Source organism: Rhinopithecus bieti, unplaced genomic scaffold, assembly GCF_001698545.2.
Source record: "Rhinopithecus bieti isolate Rb0 unplaced genomic scaffold, ASM169854v2 scaffold_1618, whole genome shotgun sequence".
Taxonomy (NCBI): domain Eukaryota; kingdom Metazoa; phylum Chordata; class Mammalia; order Primates; family Cercopithecidae; genus Rhinopithecus; species Rhinopithecus bieti.
The window spans coordinates 1,183,071-1,200,862 of NW_016803937.1; the positions used below are offsets into that span (position 1 = coordinate 1,183,071).

Below are 17,792 nucleotides of genomic sequence, written 5' to 3' on the forward strand. Positions count from 1 at the left end.
GTGGGTGAGGACAGTGGGGCACAGGTCTGGGCTGGCTGGGAGGGACTCACTTGCCCTCCAAGGATGGTGGCCAGACCCATGTTCCAGGCAGAGGCTGGTGGAGGCACTGCCCCTGCTACAGATGGTTCAGGGAGCCTATGACACCCACAGGCCACCCTGCATTAAGACAAGTGTCTTCCCTGCAAATAGCACCCCCCTACCCTTCCAATCCACTGCTCCAGGGAACAGGCCCACTCTCCACTTTGAGGACTGGCCACCCCCACAGGCCAGCGACCTGCCTTCCCTCCTAAGGGAACCTCATCTTCTCAGAGCCAGGCCCTCACAGCCGAGCCACAGGTTTTCCTAGAATTAGCTCATGTGTGTGACCCTGCTCTGACCAACGGAAGATGCCAGGCCATTCCCGAGCGTTGCTGGGGTGGGGGCTTCATGTGGATAAGGAGGCTCAACTAGAAACCCGTCTCTGCTGGGTGCAGTCACGCCTGCGGGGCCACCATGAAGGCCTTCGGTCACTTCCCAGTGGGGCAGAGCTAGCCTGAGGACAAGCTGAGATGGTAAGGCAGAGAGCTGTGCGACTGGTGACAAGCTACCGCACCCTGCAGCTGTCTGGCCTCGGACAGGCAAACCTGCTCACCACCGAGTCCAACCAATGGGGTTTTCCGCAGGGAAAGCGGCCCGTTAGGCACACCGTCTTCCTTCGCTGTTACAATGGACCCTAATGAAATCATTCACCTGGGGCCTGCCAGGGAGAGCATGGTGACAGGGAAAGCTTACAGGAAGCTAGGGGTGTAAACACCAACCATGGGACACAGGTTTCTTCAATTGTGAAATCTGGAAATGACCAGAAACTTATAATGCAGCAGAAGCTCTCAGGCATGGCCCCCACATCTAGATTCCTAGGCGCGGACCTCACTGCCCTCCTGCAGCGTGCCTGTCTGGAACAGCACGAGGGGCCGCCATGCGTCCTCAGCATGTGCTGACCACGCCTGGCTGTTCTTCATGGGCAGGTCAAGGTTCACACCACATAAAATAAGCGCTGCTCAACGAGGCTGCTCAACGAGTTTGCCTTCCGCACCATCCCACCCACCCCCAACCCCCGCCTGCCCATTCTTGGCCCCCATGACCCTCATGTGCTTCCAGCCCAATCTCCAGTGGGGTTCAGCGACAGTGTAGAACCAACACCACGCAGAGTAAAGGCTGCCCGTGGTGGGGGCCACCACACCCATGGGCACAGAGTACAGGGGCGTGCCTGTGCGGGGACCACCGTGCCCATCAGCACAGCAGGAAGGTCAGGCTGGAGGAGGGGCCCAGGCTTCTACAGGACACGGGCCCCAAACTCTGGGCCCACGCTGCCCTGGCTGTGAAGAAGACATGAGTGTCAGTGAGCACCTGACACCGTCACACGGCTGCTGCGGCTGAGGGGCTGCAGAACTGCCCAGCCGGGCAACCTGCACACCCTGGTGAGCGTGGACTCTACTGAGCCCAATTCTTCAGCAAGCGCCTCCTGAGGAGGACTCTGCTCCTCCTAAGGGCTGACGGGCACACCCACCCTCAGCAGCGCCCGGGGAGCAAGGAAAGGCTGCTCAGACATCTAGGATTTTAATTCTAAGCATTGAAGATGGGTGGCATCAAGACACAGGTGGATCACCAGTGCTGGGTCCACAGGAAGGAGAGGAACAGACCCAGAGACAGCAGCCAGAATGTTCCCAAAGGGCTGGGCAGCAGTCAACCACCAGGCTGGAGGTAGAACAAGGAAAAGTCCCGGTTGGGCACGTTCCCAAACCAGGCGGCATGGAGGCTGCGGGACCAAGACTGCTCCTGGACACAGGGCTGCCTTCCGCCTCCTGTGTTCAGAGCAAACAGCCCATGGCATCACGGGGCTCTTGTCTGGGCCTCGGCCACCCTGGGCATGTCAGCACATCCTCACCCTCAGGCGCTTCCGCCTGCGAGGTCTGGAGATGCCGGCCATGAGCCCGCCAGGCCATCCACAGAGCACAGCAGACCTGCACTTTGTTTCGGCGGACGCTAGGGTCACGACGGCCCGAGGTGCTGGCTCTGCCCCAAGCTGAGGCCTTCGCCAAGGGGCAGGGAGCTCTCGTGCTGACAGGGGCCCCATGCTCCTCAGCCCACAGGAAAGGGCTCTGTGGAGGGAGGACAGGGCAGAGCTTCACTTCTGCCCCTGAATTTACCAACATTGACGCAGGACAGTCTCCAGAATCAGCTGAAATGTAGAACTGGGGTAGGATCTACCTTCTCACCTTCACGTTCACGGTGCTGGGAGACGTGGAGCCTCAGATGGGCGTCCGCGTCCGATCACACGCCCTCCGCACGGGAGGAGGCACGAGAAAGCCCCGGGGCCACGTGTGCCCGGTGGCAGCAGCAGGCAGCCGTGCCATCACTTCACTGTCCTGGCGCGGGGCCCCAGACTCACCTGCGCCCCGGCCGTGTGGTCACTCACCGGCGCCAGCTGCACGTACTGAACCTGGATGTCGCTGCCCTGGAGCGGCGATCCATCCACGCCCGCCGCCGCGGGGTCCGAGGAGGCCACGGCGATCAGCTGTGCGCCCTGCAGCACCTGGAGAGACACAGGCCCGTCAGTGGCATGGCCCACAACCCACGCGGCTCCGCAGACTGCACACCCTGAGCGGCAGGGACACGGCCTCAGGGCCACACCGAGGACTCTGTGGCACATCCTGTCTCCCCATCACTCTCGAGTTGCGTCAGATCCAGGGAGAGTGCCACTGAGTCTCGGCTGGATCTGTAACTCCCCCTCAAGCACCTACAGAGCGGACAAAAGGGGAAAAAAAAGCAAGGCAGAGCTTCCACAGAGAGCAAAAGCCAACGCCACAGGGCCCCCTGGAAAAACCCAACGGCAACCATGGAGAGCACAGGCTCCCAGAGCGCCAGGCAGGGCTCAGACCCAAACCAGGACCACGAGGGAGGCTGAGACCCAAACCCTCCCCATTTCCAAGGCAGAGTCACCTCAAGGCCTCAGGGAAAGCAAAGGAGCTGCTAGTGGGTACTGAGAACTCAGGAGAAGCTCACAGGAAAACAAGGCCCAGTTCCAAGACGGGCGGAAGTGAGTCCTGGTGGCAGAGTCCCGCTGGCCCTCCCAACCTTGTACCGCCTCCCAGAGTGTGGGATGAGAATGGGGGACAGGTGAGGGGCCCCTGGGTGGGCTCTGGTGACCCCATCACCTGTGAGCACCAATGCCCACTTCCCACTGAATCCACCGGGTGCTCCAACAGCCAGGCAGGCAGCTCCAGTGTCAAGAGGGCCCAGGCAGGCAGGTGGGCGGCCCCAGCTCTGAGGCACTTGCCATGGGCCGTGGGGTCTTCACTTGAGGCTGCGTCCCACTATGGAAGGGCCAGGAGATGCACCCCACAACTTCCACACAGAACCGCACTCTATGCACTGAGAGTCTCCCTGGTGGCCCTGGGAAGAGCAGCAGCCCCTGTCCCAGGGTGCCCCACCCCATGGAGCCTGGCCACAGCGGCCCTCCCGTGGGACCTGCCCTGGACGACAGCAGCACTGCACAGAGCAAGCATGGCCCCTGCAAACACACTGCAGAGACAGCCCCAGACCAGGGATTTCACCTACAAGTGCTTTAAAGACTAGACTTCACCTACATGTGCTTTTAAAAATAGTTATGTTTCTAAGCAAAGTTCACCTGCAATGCTAGAAGAGAAGCCTTTTAAAGACACAAAGTATAGTTCACTCTACACTGAGGTTAGCAAAGCACAGCGTCCAGATCAAACCTGCTGGCTGCTTTTGTACAGCTGTGAGCTGAGAATGGCTTTTAAATGATTTTTAATGACAGAAAAAAAGGCAAAAAAAATTTTGTGCCACATGACAATTCTAGGAACCTCCATCTTCAGTGGGCATCCACAGGCCTGCAGGCCCCCCACGTACTGGCCTGTCATGACCCAAGCAAGGGCCATGCTGAACAGCTGTGACGAGACCAGGTGTGCCCCCCAAAGCTGAAAACCCATCCCCTCTGTCCCTTTACAGACAAACCTGGCAACCCTGCCAGCCACCACTTGCGAGCACACCAGCCTCGGGGGATCAGCCTCGGGGGACCAGCCAAGCCATCAGAATGAACCCAAGGAGCGTCAACCTTCTGCCTCGGGATTTTGTTGTCTCAAACAGATGCTATACTAGAAGGAATATGGCCGGAGTCAGAATGTCCTGCTGGACTCTGGGGTTTCTTTACCCGACGGCCCCTACTGCAGAGGCCTCTGAGTCCAGGTGTCGGACGCAGGCCTGGCGCGGTCCTGGGGATTAATTCATTGTGCAGCTGGTCCTTCAGCACCACAAGGGTTAGAGGCACTGACCCCTTGTGCAGCTGAAGTCACGTACAGCCTCTGACTCCCCAGAACTTAACTACTAACAGCCCGTTGACCAGTGGCCCTACCAAGAGCAGTCAGTGAGCAGGTATTTCATGTGCTGTGTTGCGTACCATCTACTGTATTCCTCTAATAGAGTGAGTGAGGTAAAACGTGGTATTCAGAAAGGCACAGGCAGCAGGAAATACGGCTGCTATTCATTAAGCAGAAGTGGATCTTTATTAAGCGGAAGTGAATCGTCACCCAGGCCTTCATCCTCACTGTCCACATGCTGACTGGGGCTGGGGGGAAGAGGAGAAACAGGAGGGGCTGGCCTTGCTGTCTCAGGGCAGCAGAGGCAAGAGATAGAGAGGAGGTGGAAGAGGAGGGAGGCACGCTCAGTATAAATTTTATTGAAAGAAAATCCACGTATAAGTGGATCCTCATGGTTCAAACCCACATTGTTCAAGGGTGAACTGTAGTCTTCTTCCAAGGAACAAACGTTAGTCTTTTGGTGATGAACAGAAAGAGCAGAGCATTGTGAAGTACGTGCATTGACATCAGAATGCTGACAAAGGGGCTGCTGGCCCTTGGGTCCAGGTGCCATTTACAGATGAGAAAGTGAGACCTGGGCAGGGGTAGGGGCATTTAGGGGCTGGGCTTCCATCACACAGCAGGTGGGGGCAGAGGCCATACAGAAGCACCTGGGTTCCCGAGGTCCCACAGCGACAGCACGCCATTCGGAACCCAGCCTGACGACAAGCACACTGAGGTTTCTGGACTCTGTTTCACAGGACGGGGCAAGCCCACTGGAGCGCCGTGCATCTGGGCCTGGGGCCGCAGCTGGGCTGGGTGCAGGGACAGGGGCAGGAGAGGGAGAAGGCCCTGTCAGCCGCAGAGACTCTGGCTCAGACCATGAGGCTGGGGACGAGGGCGCCCAGGGAGGTGGAGCCCCTGGAGAGAACCTTCTTCCCGAGGAAGGAAGGGAGAGCAGACGTTCCTGCCGATGTGCAAACCCGCCAGTAACTTTTCAGTGATGCCTGGAAATAGGCCGGGTAAGCCCGCACTTGGAAAGGGGGCAGGGGAGGAGTTCTGTACTCAGTTCCACCATGCACTGAGGCAGTCGCTTTGTCCTGGGTGGATCCGCAGCCACCCACGTTCCTGCCCCAGACCCTGGGCTGGTGCCCACTGGAGGTGGCAGCCAGCACCTGCACTGGTGGGCTCTTCCGTGAGGACCTGCCAAACTGCATTTCCCACTCATCACGACAGAGACCCCGAGAAAGTTCCGGAAAAAATATCCTCAGGGGCTGTCCCAAAGGTGTCTCAGGGCTGTGAATAAAGCAAGCTGCCTGAACCAGTGTTTCTCAACTATTCCTACCAGGCCGAGGCCTTGAAAATTCCTGACCTTCAGGAAATGGTCTGCGCGGCACAGGGACTTGACTGGTAACTCCCAAGCGTCCACCCACCTGCCTGCCCTCCACGACAGCAGGAGGACCCTGGCGCAAGCCCAAGGTTCACGCCAACCAGGTGACCACCAGGAAAGCCAAGCCTTGGGCGAGCAGCAAAGGAGCACACAGCAAGCCCGCGCCTCCTCCATCCCCAGCTCTTGGGAGCCTGTGCCACAGCCGGAGCTCTGCAAGGGCCATAGGTGGGCCGAGTGCACGACGCTTTCCACTTTGGGCACCTCTGTCGGACACCCAGCTCTAAACCACGTGTGAAAACGGAAACGAAGTGCGTGGCCACACGCGGAAAGGTGCCACTCCAAGCACCTCCTCATCACATACGCGGCGTGTCACGGACTGAAGACAAGCAGGCAGACAACAGGGGGAGGGCACGTCTGTTGGGGACGGAGGGGGTACTGACACATTGGATGCTACAGGGAGGCCCCGAGCGACGTGTAACTGTGGGAAAGCAAGGTTCAGCTGGGAACATTGCCAGGGTCCCCTCATCTCAGGGTGTAACCAGGCAGGAAGGACGGAGTGGGGAGTTTGACAGGTTGGGTGGAGACCTGGGGTTTACCCTGGGGTGGAGCAGGGCGAGGTCAGTGACAGGGCGGGCGACCAGGACTGGGGCAGCTGGCCGTCCAGGGCAGGGGTGGCCGGAGCACGGCAGGGTGAGCGCTGTGAGGCACAGGGAGGGGCGGACACTGGGGAGCAGCTCTGAATGGAAGCAGCAGCAGCTGACCCCTTAGATTTGGAAATAGTGCCAAGGAAATATAGGACTCTGAAACTCTGGCATAAAATACCCATGAAGTATCTCAGAAATCAGGTTTGAGCAGTGGCAGTACAACAGGTGAGGTGGGGCTGGCCTACAGCCCCTCAGGACACAGCCCCTGGGTCCCATCTTTGGCGGGGGGGGGGGGCGCGGCGGCACGCAGCAGGGCACAGGGTCACAGCCTGGTTCCAGCTCGAGTCTCCTCCCTGAGGGAGGCCCCGGCGCAGATGTGGTGTAGGTGGGAACCACACAGCACTGGGCAAGACACCTGGGCGACATTGGCCGGGGGCTGAGAGGCCAAAGAGCTGTGACGCCCCACACCCAGCCCAGCGACTCTGGCCCCCTCGGCCCCATGAGACCAGCCACACAGGCCAGTTGGCCACTCCACTGGCATCAAAGCAAAGAATACACTGAGTGGCAGGCAGCACAGAGCTGCAAAGGGTTAAAGGTCAGCGGTCTCAGCTCCCCCCACACACCTCGGCCCTAGGACCCTGCCACGTGCTGTGTGTCCAACACCAATAAAAAAGTGAGCGTGCATTCCTACAACTGGCTTCCCAGGCGAGTACAAAACTCAGCAAAAAATTTGCCTGGTACCTCCATCCAAAAACGTCCAGGTCGCTGTGGCAACGTGCCCTGGCCGACGGCTCTGACCTCTGCCCTGCAGAGTCACCCAGCCTCGCACAGCCACTGACAGCACCGCTGCCTCCCCTCCGCCCTGGAAGACCCTCAAGTCTCCCAAGGGAGTAAGAGGGAGCCCCAGCACAACTGGGAGCGACGTTTTGAAGGCGAATGGCAAAGACACACACAGGCAACGTAGGCAAGGTTTGGCATCTTTCTGGGGGGGAAAAAAACGGAACAAAATGATTCAATGTTTTGAGTTTTTCAAGAATCTATCAACAGAAACTTCTAGTTTAATCCTGGATTTATGGAGTAGGATCTTCTCATTTCTGCCTCAAAACTACATTTTTCCAGGCAATGTGGTTTTACTTTACGTGAACAACACAGCTCAGCTGAAAATAAACAGAATTTTAGGAAAAAAGAGCAGCAGGCACTTGTTTTTGGGAACAGAGGCCACAGTGTCAGAGACCGCGTCGAAGCGGGGTTCCTTGAGCGCCTCCTGGCTGTGGGCGTGGCGGAGGCCCTTCACCAGGCAGCCAGGCCCGCAGCGCCCAGCAATCCACAAGGCAGCACCAGTGCCACAGAGAGAAATGACACCAAACGCCCAAGTTTCACTCAAAGGAAATTTATCACCCGTTGGTAATGTCAGCCTTGGGGGTGAGGAATGTTCCCTGGCATTCACTTCCTGTTAATACATTTATTGAGCAGTTCATGAACCTCATCTCAGAGTCTAAAAGCTGTGTACTCTAAGGGTCCCCCGGCAGAGGGCCCTTTCGTGAGGAAAGGCTCTTTTGAGTCCTTGGTGCTCTAAGGAACGTGTCTGGAAGAAGCCCCGTCTGCCCCGAGGCCACCTCGCATGGTCACAGCTCGCCCTGCACCTGCTGCAGTAGCGGGACGGCAGAGGCTGCTCAGACGCTGTCCCAGGTGTGCAGAAGTCGCAGGCGCAGGCGTACACCCTCTCCCGCTCCCGTCCCCACCAAGAACCCTAAGCTGGGCAGTGGGCCCAGGAGGGACAGGAAGGAGGTAGAAGGCAAGCATGGCGGGGGGTCCTCCCAGAGCGGAGCTGCTCCACTGGCGACACCGTGGGGCTGGGATCCTGCGGGCTTCCCGGGATTGGGGTGCCCTTCCATACCTCGCTTTCTTTGTGCTCTAGCTGAGAAAGCATGCAAGCTGGTCCTGCCCACCAGCCCAGTTCTCCTGAATAAAAACAAAAGCAAAGCCGGTCCCTGTTCTCCTCCCTCCTAGGTTGACCAGTTCAGCCTGAGGCAACCATCGCCACGGTGCTATCAATTTTCTGAACAAAAGATGGCGAGAAATCCTTCCCCCGTTCCTGTCATGTCTTCAGAAAGCACTTGCAAGCGCATCTCACCCCAGCTGGCTGTGCTAGGTAGAGCTACCCACCCCACAAAGATACCCAGGTCCCAATCCCTGGGCCCTGTGGTGTGACTTTACATGGGCAAAGGGACCTCACAGATGTGGCTCAAGTGATCAACCTCACATGGTGAGATGACCCTGGATGGCCAGGTGGGCCCAGTGTCATCGTGGGGGTCTTTAAAAGCAGAGGCTCCTCCCAGCCGCAGAGGGTGGGGGAGATGAGATGTACAAAGGACTCACCTGGCCACTGCTGGCTTTGAAGACGGATGGGGCCAGGAGGCAGGGGATGCGGGTGGCCTCTAGAAGCTGGAAAAGGCAAGAAAACGAATTTTCCCCTGGAGCCTCCAGAAGGACCAACCCTGCCTTGCTTTCAGCCCACTGAGACCCAGGATGGGCTTCCGCCCTCCGGTAAAGCCATGGGGTCTGTGGTCGTTTGTTACGGCAGCCACAGGAGCCTCCAGCCAGGTCCCCGAAGGGCTCTTTATTAAAACATCAAATTCCCAAACAGCAAAAACAACAGAAACAAAAGGCCTGGCAGTCTGTGCCTTCAGGGCGGGCTGGCAGCTGCAAGGAGAGCAACCACTCTTTTCCATTAGAAAGAGTTTGCACTGTAGGAGTTTTTAAAAGCCAAAACAAAAATTGGAGGAGAAAAAAAAATGAACCGTCCTCTGACTCGTGTTCCCCTGGTGGCTACTGGGCTCTAGCTGCTTCCCAGGGCCTCCTAACAGCCTGAGGGCCATGGCCCTCAGAAGCTGAAGGTGGGGTCCTGGCTGTCTCCTGTCCCAGCCAGAAGAGTGCCCTGGGGGCAAGAGAGGCAGCATCCCCACCCGCATGCAGGTACCAGGCTCCCATCTAGCACTGCCAGCCATGGGGGCCTCCACAGGAGTCTGTGTCTGGCAAAAATATCATTGTTTTTTAAGGGAGGAAGGTATGTCCGGGTGGGGTCCCCAGGCCTCCTCAGTGAGTGCCACGTGGTACCACACAGGCGCCCAGCCTGGCGATGCCCTCTCCTCGGCAAACTCGAGTGGAGGAAAGTCAAGGGGACACATGGCCAACCCAATTCTGGCCTGGACACCTGGCCGCTTCCTAGGAGCATCTGTCCACGGGAGGCAGGTGAGCTGTTTTACTCATTCAAGGCCCACTCATTTCTTGAACCCCAAGTGAATGGGCATATCTGTCCCCCAAACAAAAGCCACTCTCCCAGGTCCATGATGCCACCACTGCTTCCAAGGGTGCTAAGGGAGATGAAGCCACTGTCCCTGACCACAAGTAACCACAGGGCAAGGGTGCAAAGGACGCACAGGGCGGTGGGAGTGCCGCCATGGAGGCAGGCCCCGCTGTGGACGCACGCCTGCCTCACCATCCACCACCTCGCTGTCCACCCCCTCCACTCTCCCCCTGCTCCCCTGCACCTCTCAAGCCCCGATACCTCCTGCCCCAGCCTCACGCTCTGCTGCCTCTGAAGAGAGCCCCTGACCCTGGTCCCCCGGTGCCGGTGCCTGCTTGTGGTTGGCCCCCATGAGAACACGAGTTCCAGGGCAGCAACAAGGTCTGTGCCTTTGTTCCTCACAAAAGCCCCGGTACCTCTTTCTTCAAATCTTACGTGTATGTTAAGTGCTTCGCTCATTTCTGAAAAACTTATCAAGACAAAATCAACATAGAAACATTTGAAAGTCACGACTTTTCAAATGCATTCCCAGTTGAGAACATTTTCTACTTTTATTTTCATTTACCACTTGGGTATGCCTACCTTCATTGTTATTGTAAAGCTGCAAAGTTAGATTCTGAGGTTTCTGACACTGTAATTCTTCCAGTGTAATGAGCTGCATAGATCGTGTGAAAAGTCATGTCACTGGCAATGCTGGCAGGAGCATCATCACTGGCAGGATGCCATGACGTGCCTTCCACAGCCAGAGGACGGCAGAACCGTCTTGGAAACCAGCAACACGGTTTCCCAAGTCTCATTAAGAACAGCTGTGATCTGATCTTAAACTCATCTATCAAGAGATCTTTTAAAATGTAAAGTGATTACAAAACCAACACAGGAGCTTGTGCACAGAAGGCGAGATGAGAAATGACCAACAGTCACCCCACCGAGGGGCTGAGAGTCCAGGCTGGGAGGGGACTCACTTTCTCCATGGACCTGGTGGATTGTTTCATATTTTTGCCATATGTAGATTTCATAATGAAACACTGAATTTCTATTAACTAAGCAAGGACGCCAAGCCGGGCCATGTAGAAGGGCAGGGAGGACCACGACAACACAACTCCTCCTTCCGGGACCAGCACCCAGGCCAGGGCAGAAAGCGTCCACGTCGGGGAGGGAGGGGCCAAGAGGTGAGAGCCGAGGCACTGGGCCTGGAAACAAGGGAGCCAGAGTCAGGGGCAGATACTGAAAGGCAATGCCGTGAAACGCGCAGAAACGAAGGCGCGGCGCACCCTGAGAACAGTCATGCAGAAGGCGGCGGTGCGCCCTCCGCTTGGCTGCGCTGCTGCAGGCTGAGGGCACCTCCATGCACTGCGCAGCCTCTTAAAACACATGGGAGGCTGAGATATAATTTGTTGATTTGGACTTTATTTTAAATTGGCAAAGAGTAAAACTCGGGGTCAGATCTTAAATGCGAAGCAGCAAAAATGAGGTCGTGCCAGGGTCCCCACAGAATGCTGCACAGCCCAAGATGAGTGCCCTGGATCTGCGCAGTTGATCCTGCTCCTGGGAGGACGGAGCCCCGAGATGAAAGGAACCCCAAGTCTGATGCAGGCCTTCAGGGGTAGAGCAAGCTGGGCTGAATTCCCACTTGGTGCCCAACAATGAACGTTCAATTCCTTCTTCCCTCTCCCTGCCGGCTTTATGTCAGCCCGGCCCCGGTCTGAGGCATTTCCAAACCGGCTCTGGAATGCAGAAGCCGCTTACGGGAACGGACAGTGTCCTGGCTCCCAGGCTCCAGTGACGCGGGCCTGCGGCTGAACTTCAAGCAGACTTCCCAAAGGGCAGCACCTCATCATCTCGAGAGAGGCTTGGGGACAGGGCTGGAGACGTGTGCTACTTTACCATTCAGAGGGTTTCCCCTGAACATTTCTGAAATGGAGCCAGTTGTTTTCAGATAAAAGAAAGTGGCAGAAGATAGGAATGGGAGCAGCCGACTGAGGGAATCCCGGCCTAAAAGCACTGCATTTTGAGCACACACATCTGGTTTCCTCTATCTACTGAGAATGCAGAACTTCTGTGTAATACGTAACTGAGATCATGCTAAACCGGTGTAACTCTAAGGTCAATGCAAGAAGCCCAAGGACTTCTCAGTACTATTTAGATACAAAATCCTGAATCTAACCAAGAATCCACTTGCGTTGGTTTGCAACGCAAAACCAAAGAACCCTACCCCCCACGCACTTAAAGGATATACTCTCAACACTGTTGAAGTGTGTGGACAGAAACAAGGATGAAACCACTAATCCACAGGTGTGCTGGAAAAGCCAAGAAGTCCTTTGTTTTTGTCATTCAGCTTTGAATCCAACTTGTTAAGGTATGAAGGAAATTTAGATGTTCATTTCAAAAGTAGCTTCCTCATACTAGAAAAATGAGGTGCTCAGGCCGGGCGCGGTGGCTCATGCCTGTAATCCCAGCACTTTGGGAGGCTGAGGTGGATGGATCCCCTGAGGTTGGGAGTTCGAGACCAGCCTGACCAACATGGAGAAACCCTGTCTCTACTAAAAATACAAAATTAGCCAGCGTGGAGGCGCGTGCCTGTAATCCCAGCTACTAGGGAGGCTGAGGCAGGAGAATTGCTTGAACCCGGGAGGCAGAGGTGGCAGTGAGCTGAGATCGCGCCATTGCACTCCAGCCTGGGCAACAAGAGCAAAAATTCTGTCTCAAAAAAAGAAAAAAGCCCTGTGAACATGGCGCTGCGAGTGGTGCGGAGCGTGTGGGACCTGCTCTGCACCCTGCGCGCGGTCCCGTCCCCCGCCGCGCCCTGCCCGCTGAGGCCCTGGCAGTTGGGGGCGGGCGCCGTCCGGACACTGCGCACGCGACCCGCTCTGCTCTCGGTGCGTAAATTCACAGAGAAACATGAATGGGTATACAACAGAAAATGGTATTGGAACAGTGGGAATCAGCAATTTTGCAGCAGGAGCATTGGGAGGTGTGTGTTTCACTGTATCTACCTGAAAGTTGGGACAAAATTGAACAACAAGATGAGTTTGGTTGCTTTGGAAAGTGTGAAAGCTGCTAGTGAACTCTATTCCTTCCTTTATCGGAGAAGTAACTTGAATTAATGAGCTCTTGCAGAAAAGTCCAGGACGTGTAAACACATCTTGTTATGAAGATGGTTGGCTGATCAAGATGACACTGAGAACCCTTCAGAACTAGATGAACTTATGAGTGAAGAAGCATATGAGAAAATACACAAATCTATTGAGGGAGTGAAAATGGAACCCCTAAATAGTATGAATACGCGCAACCCAGCAGATGTCTTAAATTAGTGGGTGGATAGAAGACTTAGAATAGCAACTTTAGCATTACCGGATGAGACGAAGAAAAAACTACTGTTAACGCTGCTAATGAAGGAAAATGCCCCTTTAACTTTCTAAATGATTATAATTTTAGACTAGGCCTCTAGTGTTCAGAATTCATTAAAATTATCGAGCATGGGTAAAAACTAGTTTTAAAAATTACATATTCAAAGATAACGTTGTTATTCTTAAGCCTTATATAATATTGTGTTAACTTGCATATATCATCCCTGGATTATGGGATGAAATACTTAATGATCTTTCCTTGGAAATAACTGGGATGGAAGGGGTTTTTGGTTGCTTGTAAGTGTCAGAATGACACACCACTATCTTGATTTTGCAATACCCTGCATTTGCTGGTGCATTGTTTATATGGTGAATGAGCAACAGCTTTGCAGCAAAATAATAAAAATACTTCTTCAAAAAAAAAAAAAAAAAAGAAAAAAGAAAAAGAAAAAGAAAAGAAAAACGAGGTGCTCAGAGACAAGAGGCTCATCCCAGTGATGCCCTCAACTGGCCTAAAATCTTTCTCCTATGTCCCTACAGCAAATGCCAAAAGGCCACATCATCATTTTTAAGACTTTAAACCCACTGATGGGAATACTAATACGTGTCCTTAAATTCCATTTCTAATGCTTTTCACAAACCAAATCACCCATTAGTGGCTGGTCAGAAACAGCACACATGGCAGGCCAGCACAGGCAAATGCGCAAACCTGTTCCTCCTCGAGAACAAGAAACAGCATACAGAGGCTTCTTGGAGACCTCAGGGTTTAAGTCAGCTGATCCAACCTTTTAGAAAATCATCCTTCAGGCCAAAAAGGCTCAGTTTCAAAGCTAACAGGCTAACAGCTATAAGCCAGATTTATAGCCCGGAGCGATGGCAAGATGGCCCAGGGGACCCCACAGTCACACAAAGGTGCCTCCTGGCAAGCAGCACGCACAGCAGTCCCCACACACGGCAGTCCCCACTGGGCACAGCAGCCCCCACGCACGGCAGTCTCCACAGTGCTCCGCAGCTGGCTCCAGCGGTTCAGCATGAACCTCAAGCACAGCCTTGGCAGAAGGCAAAACAAAGGCTAAAAACTCAAAGGAAGGGAAGTGGAGGCCTGCGGGTGCTTGCCGCCCACTCCACTCTTCCAGCAGGGCGGTGCTCCTGGGAGTGACCTTAACCACGTGTGTGTCTTGGGGTCTTCTGACTGACTGGGGCAGGGTGGGGGACACTTAAGAACACAACCAAAGTCAACCCCGAGGCCTCTGGCACTCCCCATGGACCACAGGTCTCTGGCTTCTGGATGGTGAGAGGGAGGGTGGGTGGGCAGGGGATGACGAAGAGTGGGAAGAAAGTAAGGATGTATCTGCATGATGCGTGCACAAGCCTCCCATCGCCATGGTGCTGCTCAGGCGTCCCCAGGAAAGGGAGAGGGGCAGGTCGGGGAGCCCGGCCAGGCTGCCATCCAATTTCACACCTCGAGGGCTGAGAGGCCAGCCCAGAGCTGACGGTGAGAAGGGCCTCTCCCTCCCCGCAGAAAGAGGCCACCTCCGTGTGCCTCCATGCACCCTCCAGATGGCACCGCTCTCGTGGCTCTGGTCATTTCTTTAACTTGGAAAACTTACTGTATGGCACAAAAAATATGTTTGAATCCACTGCGATAGGGCAAAAGAACGAACTTCTAAAAACACGTGACCCAGCGTTCCCGCTAAGCTCACTTCAGTTGGAAGCCTCCGCACAGGACCGCTCGCGTGTCCAACGTCAGCTGCTCTCCCTCCTAATTGTGATGGAAAACGCGGCTTTTACACAGAGGGTGGGCCAGCCTTCCCAATCTCAGCCCCACACTGACCATCCGAGTGGAGGAATGACAAGCAGGCCAGACCAGGCTAGGCTGGGGAGACCCAGAGAGACCCTTCATCAGGTGGGCTCTGCCCGGAGGGCAATGCATGGTGCTCTCTGCACACACTTCAAACTGTGTTATGCTTAGAAACACACAGCCTCGCCACTGTGCCGACAGGTGGTCGCTATGCACTGGTGGCTAACAGCTCCTTTGTACACTTCTCACACGAGCCGCTCACACGACGGCACCTTCGTCCACAGCAGACCATCCCTCACTTGGGTAAGTCGGAGCACCCACCATCTGCAGAGGAAGGTCCAGAGACGGACGGCTGGGCCAAGCCAGTCTCACCACACACTACACAGAGAGCCCCGCCAAGTGCCAACCTCAGCCCTCCTGGGTGTGTGTGCAGGATCTGGGTGAGTGGAGCCCTTCCCCACCAGGCTGTGGCTCCAGGTGACTCCACCCCAATGGCGCATCTCAAGTGCACGTGACCTAGGCGCATTCAGCGGGGTGTCCATGACCGTGCGGTCTCACACAGGGAGCAGAGGAGAGGGCCTGGCGTGTGTCACGTCCCACAGTGTGGTTGGTAGGGCATGGGACGCAAGGAGTAGCACACGTCTCTGTCAGGAAGCCCCAAAGCACCCAGAACCCCACCAGACTCACATCTTCCTGCAAAAAGCTTCATCTGTGTTGTTGAGCCAGGGCTCAGCACATGCCTGCAGGAACGTGGGGCCCAGGCGAGGCAGCGGCCATCATTCTGTCGAAGATGGTATGGGGATGGGGAGGGTCCTGTGGCCTGAATCATGCCCCTTGAAAAGCAACTCTCAAGAACTTCTGGTACCTGTGAACTTGGGCTTAACTGCAAACGGAGTCTCTGCAGATGTGAGTTACAGTGAGTTCATGCTGGGCTCAGGTGGGCCCTACCCCAGTGACAGGGGCCTTATGAGAAGAGGCAGATCTGAACACAGAGAAGCAGAGAAGGGGCAGAGATTGGAGCCGTGTGGCCTCAAGCCCAGAACAGCAAGCACTGCTTGGGAAGGTCATGCCCCCTCGCCACAGCTTCACACACCTCCTCTACCCCACCTCGCCTCACCCACCGCCCCGCCCTTACAGCAGAGCCTCCAGAAGCAGGCCCTGCCCACACCTTCTGACATGGGGCTTCTGGAAATGTGAGGGAATGGACTTCTGTCATTTCTAAGCCCTGGGGTGGGGCTCATAGCCCAGGCCCAGTCTGCCCACTTCCAGGTCCTCAGTGGGAATGCGGTAACCCCATGCCCCTTGGCCACCTGGTCCTGTTGCCAAAGCTTCTGGTCTATGGCTTCCTGAGAACATCCTGAGGGCCTCCTCCTCCCACGTGTGGCTCCCCGCAGCAAGCTGAGGGGAGTGCCCCCTGCCCTCATAAAGGGGAATCTGAAGACCTCCCAGCTGCCCCTAGACACCCTCTCCCACTCCTCCCTTGCAGGGGCGGGAGCAGGTCTACGGGAAGCACAGCTGCAGCAGCTTGACGCTGCCATGGATCCTAATAAAAGAGCTGCTAACATTCAGAAACAACGAGCATAGATGGCTTAAAAAGCCAAACTTAAAAAGGCGTGGTGACTCACGCCTGTAATCCCGGCACTTTGGGAGGCCAAGGCTGGCAAATCACCGGAGGTCAGGATTTCGAGACCAGCCTGGCCAACATGGCAACACCCCGTCTCTACTAAAAAAAAAAAAGACAAAAATTAGCCGGGCATGGTGGTGTGTGCCTGTAATCCTAGCTACTTGGAGGATGAGGCAGGAGAATCACTTAAACCTGGGAGTGAGCCTAGATTGTGCCACTGGCCTGGGTGACAGAGAGAGACTCTGTCTCGAAAAACAAACAAACGAAAGCCAAACTCCAATTTCCAACTCAGAAGAACCTGCCCTTTCTTCAGAAGGACTGCTAAGTAGCCTGACCCAGCTGTGGAGGACTGAGACATCCGTCCCCTACATGCAAGGGGCTGTGGCGTTCACCCAACTCAGCACAGGCAGGGGCAGCTCTGAGGTTTGGGCCCCAACCCACCCTCCGGGAAGGAGCGCAGCCTTGGGGCCCCCTCTCTATCTGAGGCAACATCCCAGAAATGCCACATTTAGGCAAGAGCTACAGTGAGAGACATATGGAAACTGAATAGCCAAAAATGTTTTCAGGCCAAAATCCCCTTTCTACACGCACAGCAAGGTGCTCCACCCCAGCGTTTCAGCAACCTTGAGGCCTACAGGTGACGCACCGCGGGAGCACCATGTGGTCAACACTGCGTGTACAAAGGGCCCTAGGACTGCGCCATCCCCATGGCCCGACAGAGCAGGATTCACGTGGGTTCTCCTGGAACCGTCAGAGCTCTGGCCACCCGAGGACGCATGCCACAGGTGTGGCTGATACACCTCTCCTCTCACAGGACTCGGCAGCGAAGCCAGGCAGAGCCTTCTGCCCCACAGTGAGGGGCTCCCTCTGGCATCTCACCGAGTGCCTGCCTGGAGTCTAAGCTGCTCCCCAGGCCCCGGGTGTGGAGGAGGCACAGACAGAGGCCCTACCACAGGTACGCGCAGCGCCCCAGGGCTGGCTGAGAAAATACATGTGGGCCCACGACCCCTTCCCCTTCCCCTTCCCCTTCCCCTTCCCCTTCCCGCCGGGGCTCCTGTGCTCATGCACCTGTGGGAGCGCTCGGTTTTGGATGACGTGGTTCTCCCGCTGCAGTCATGGCTACCTGCGAGAATCTCACAGGCCAATCTCCAGGGAGGTGTCCAGGCTCTGCAGCGCGTTTAACGCACCACCTGCTGGCTTCCGCAGAAACCCCAAGCTATATCCTCAGCCCCGCAGGCGGAGAGCGCTGGCCTCCCTTCCTGTTAGAATTCCATGTGCTGTCTTCAGACACTCACGTTGGGAAAGAAAAGCTTGGTTTAAATGT

General features: G+C 55.9%; 1 protein-coding gene across 17 annotated transcripts in view; it reads right to left on the minus strand.

Annotated features, from left to right (window-relative positions):
- BANP (BTG3 associated nuclear protein) overlaps positions 1–17,792 on the minus strand; it is a 130,315-nt gene that overhangs the window by 2,610 nt on the left and 109,913 nt on the right. For 16 of the 17 annotated variants that reach the window (XM_017859984.1, XM_017859949.1, XM_017859959.1 and 13 more), the window contains one exon: positions 2,429–2,572. In XM_017859984.1, the coding sequence (XP_017715473.1) occupies positions 2,429–2,572 (144 nt within the window). The remainder of the gene's footprint in view (positions 1–2,428; positions 2,573–17,792) is intronic. The other variant, XM_017860003.1, reaches the window with a different exon arrangement.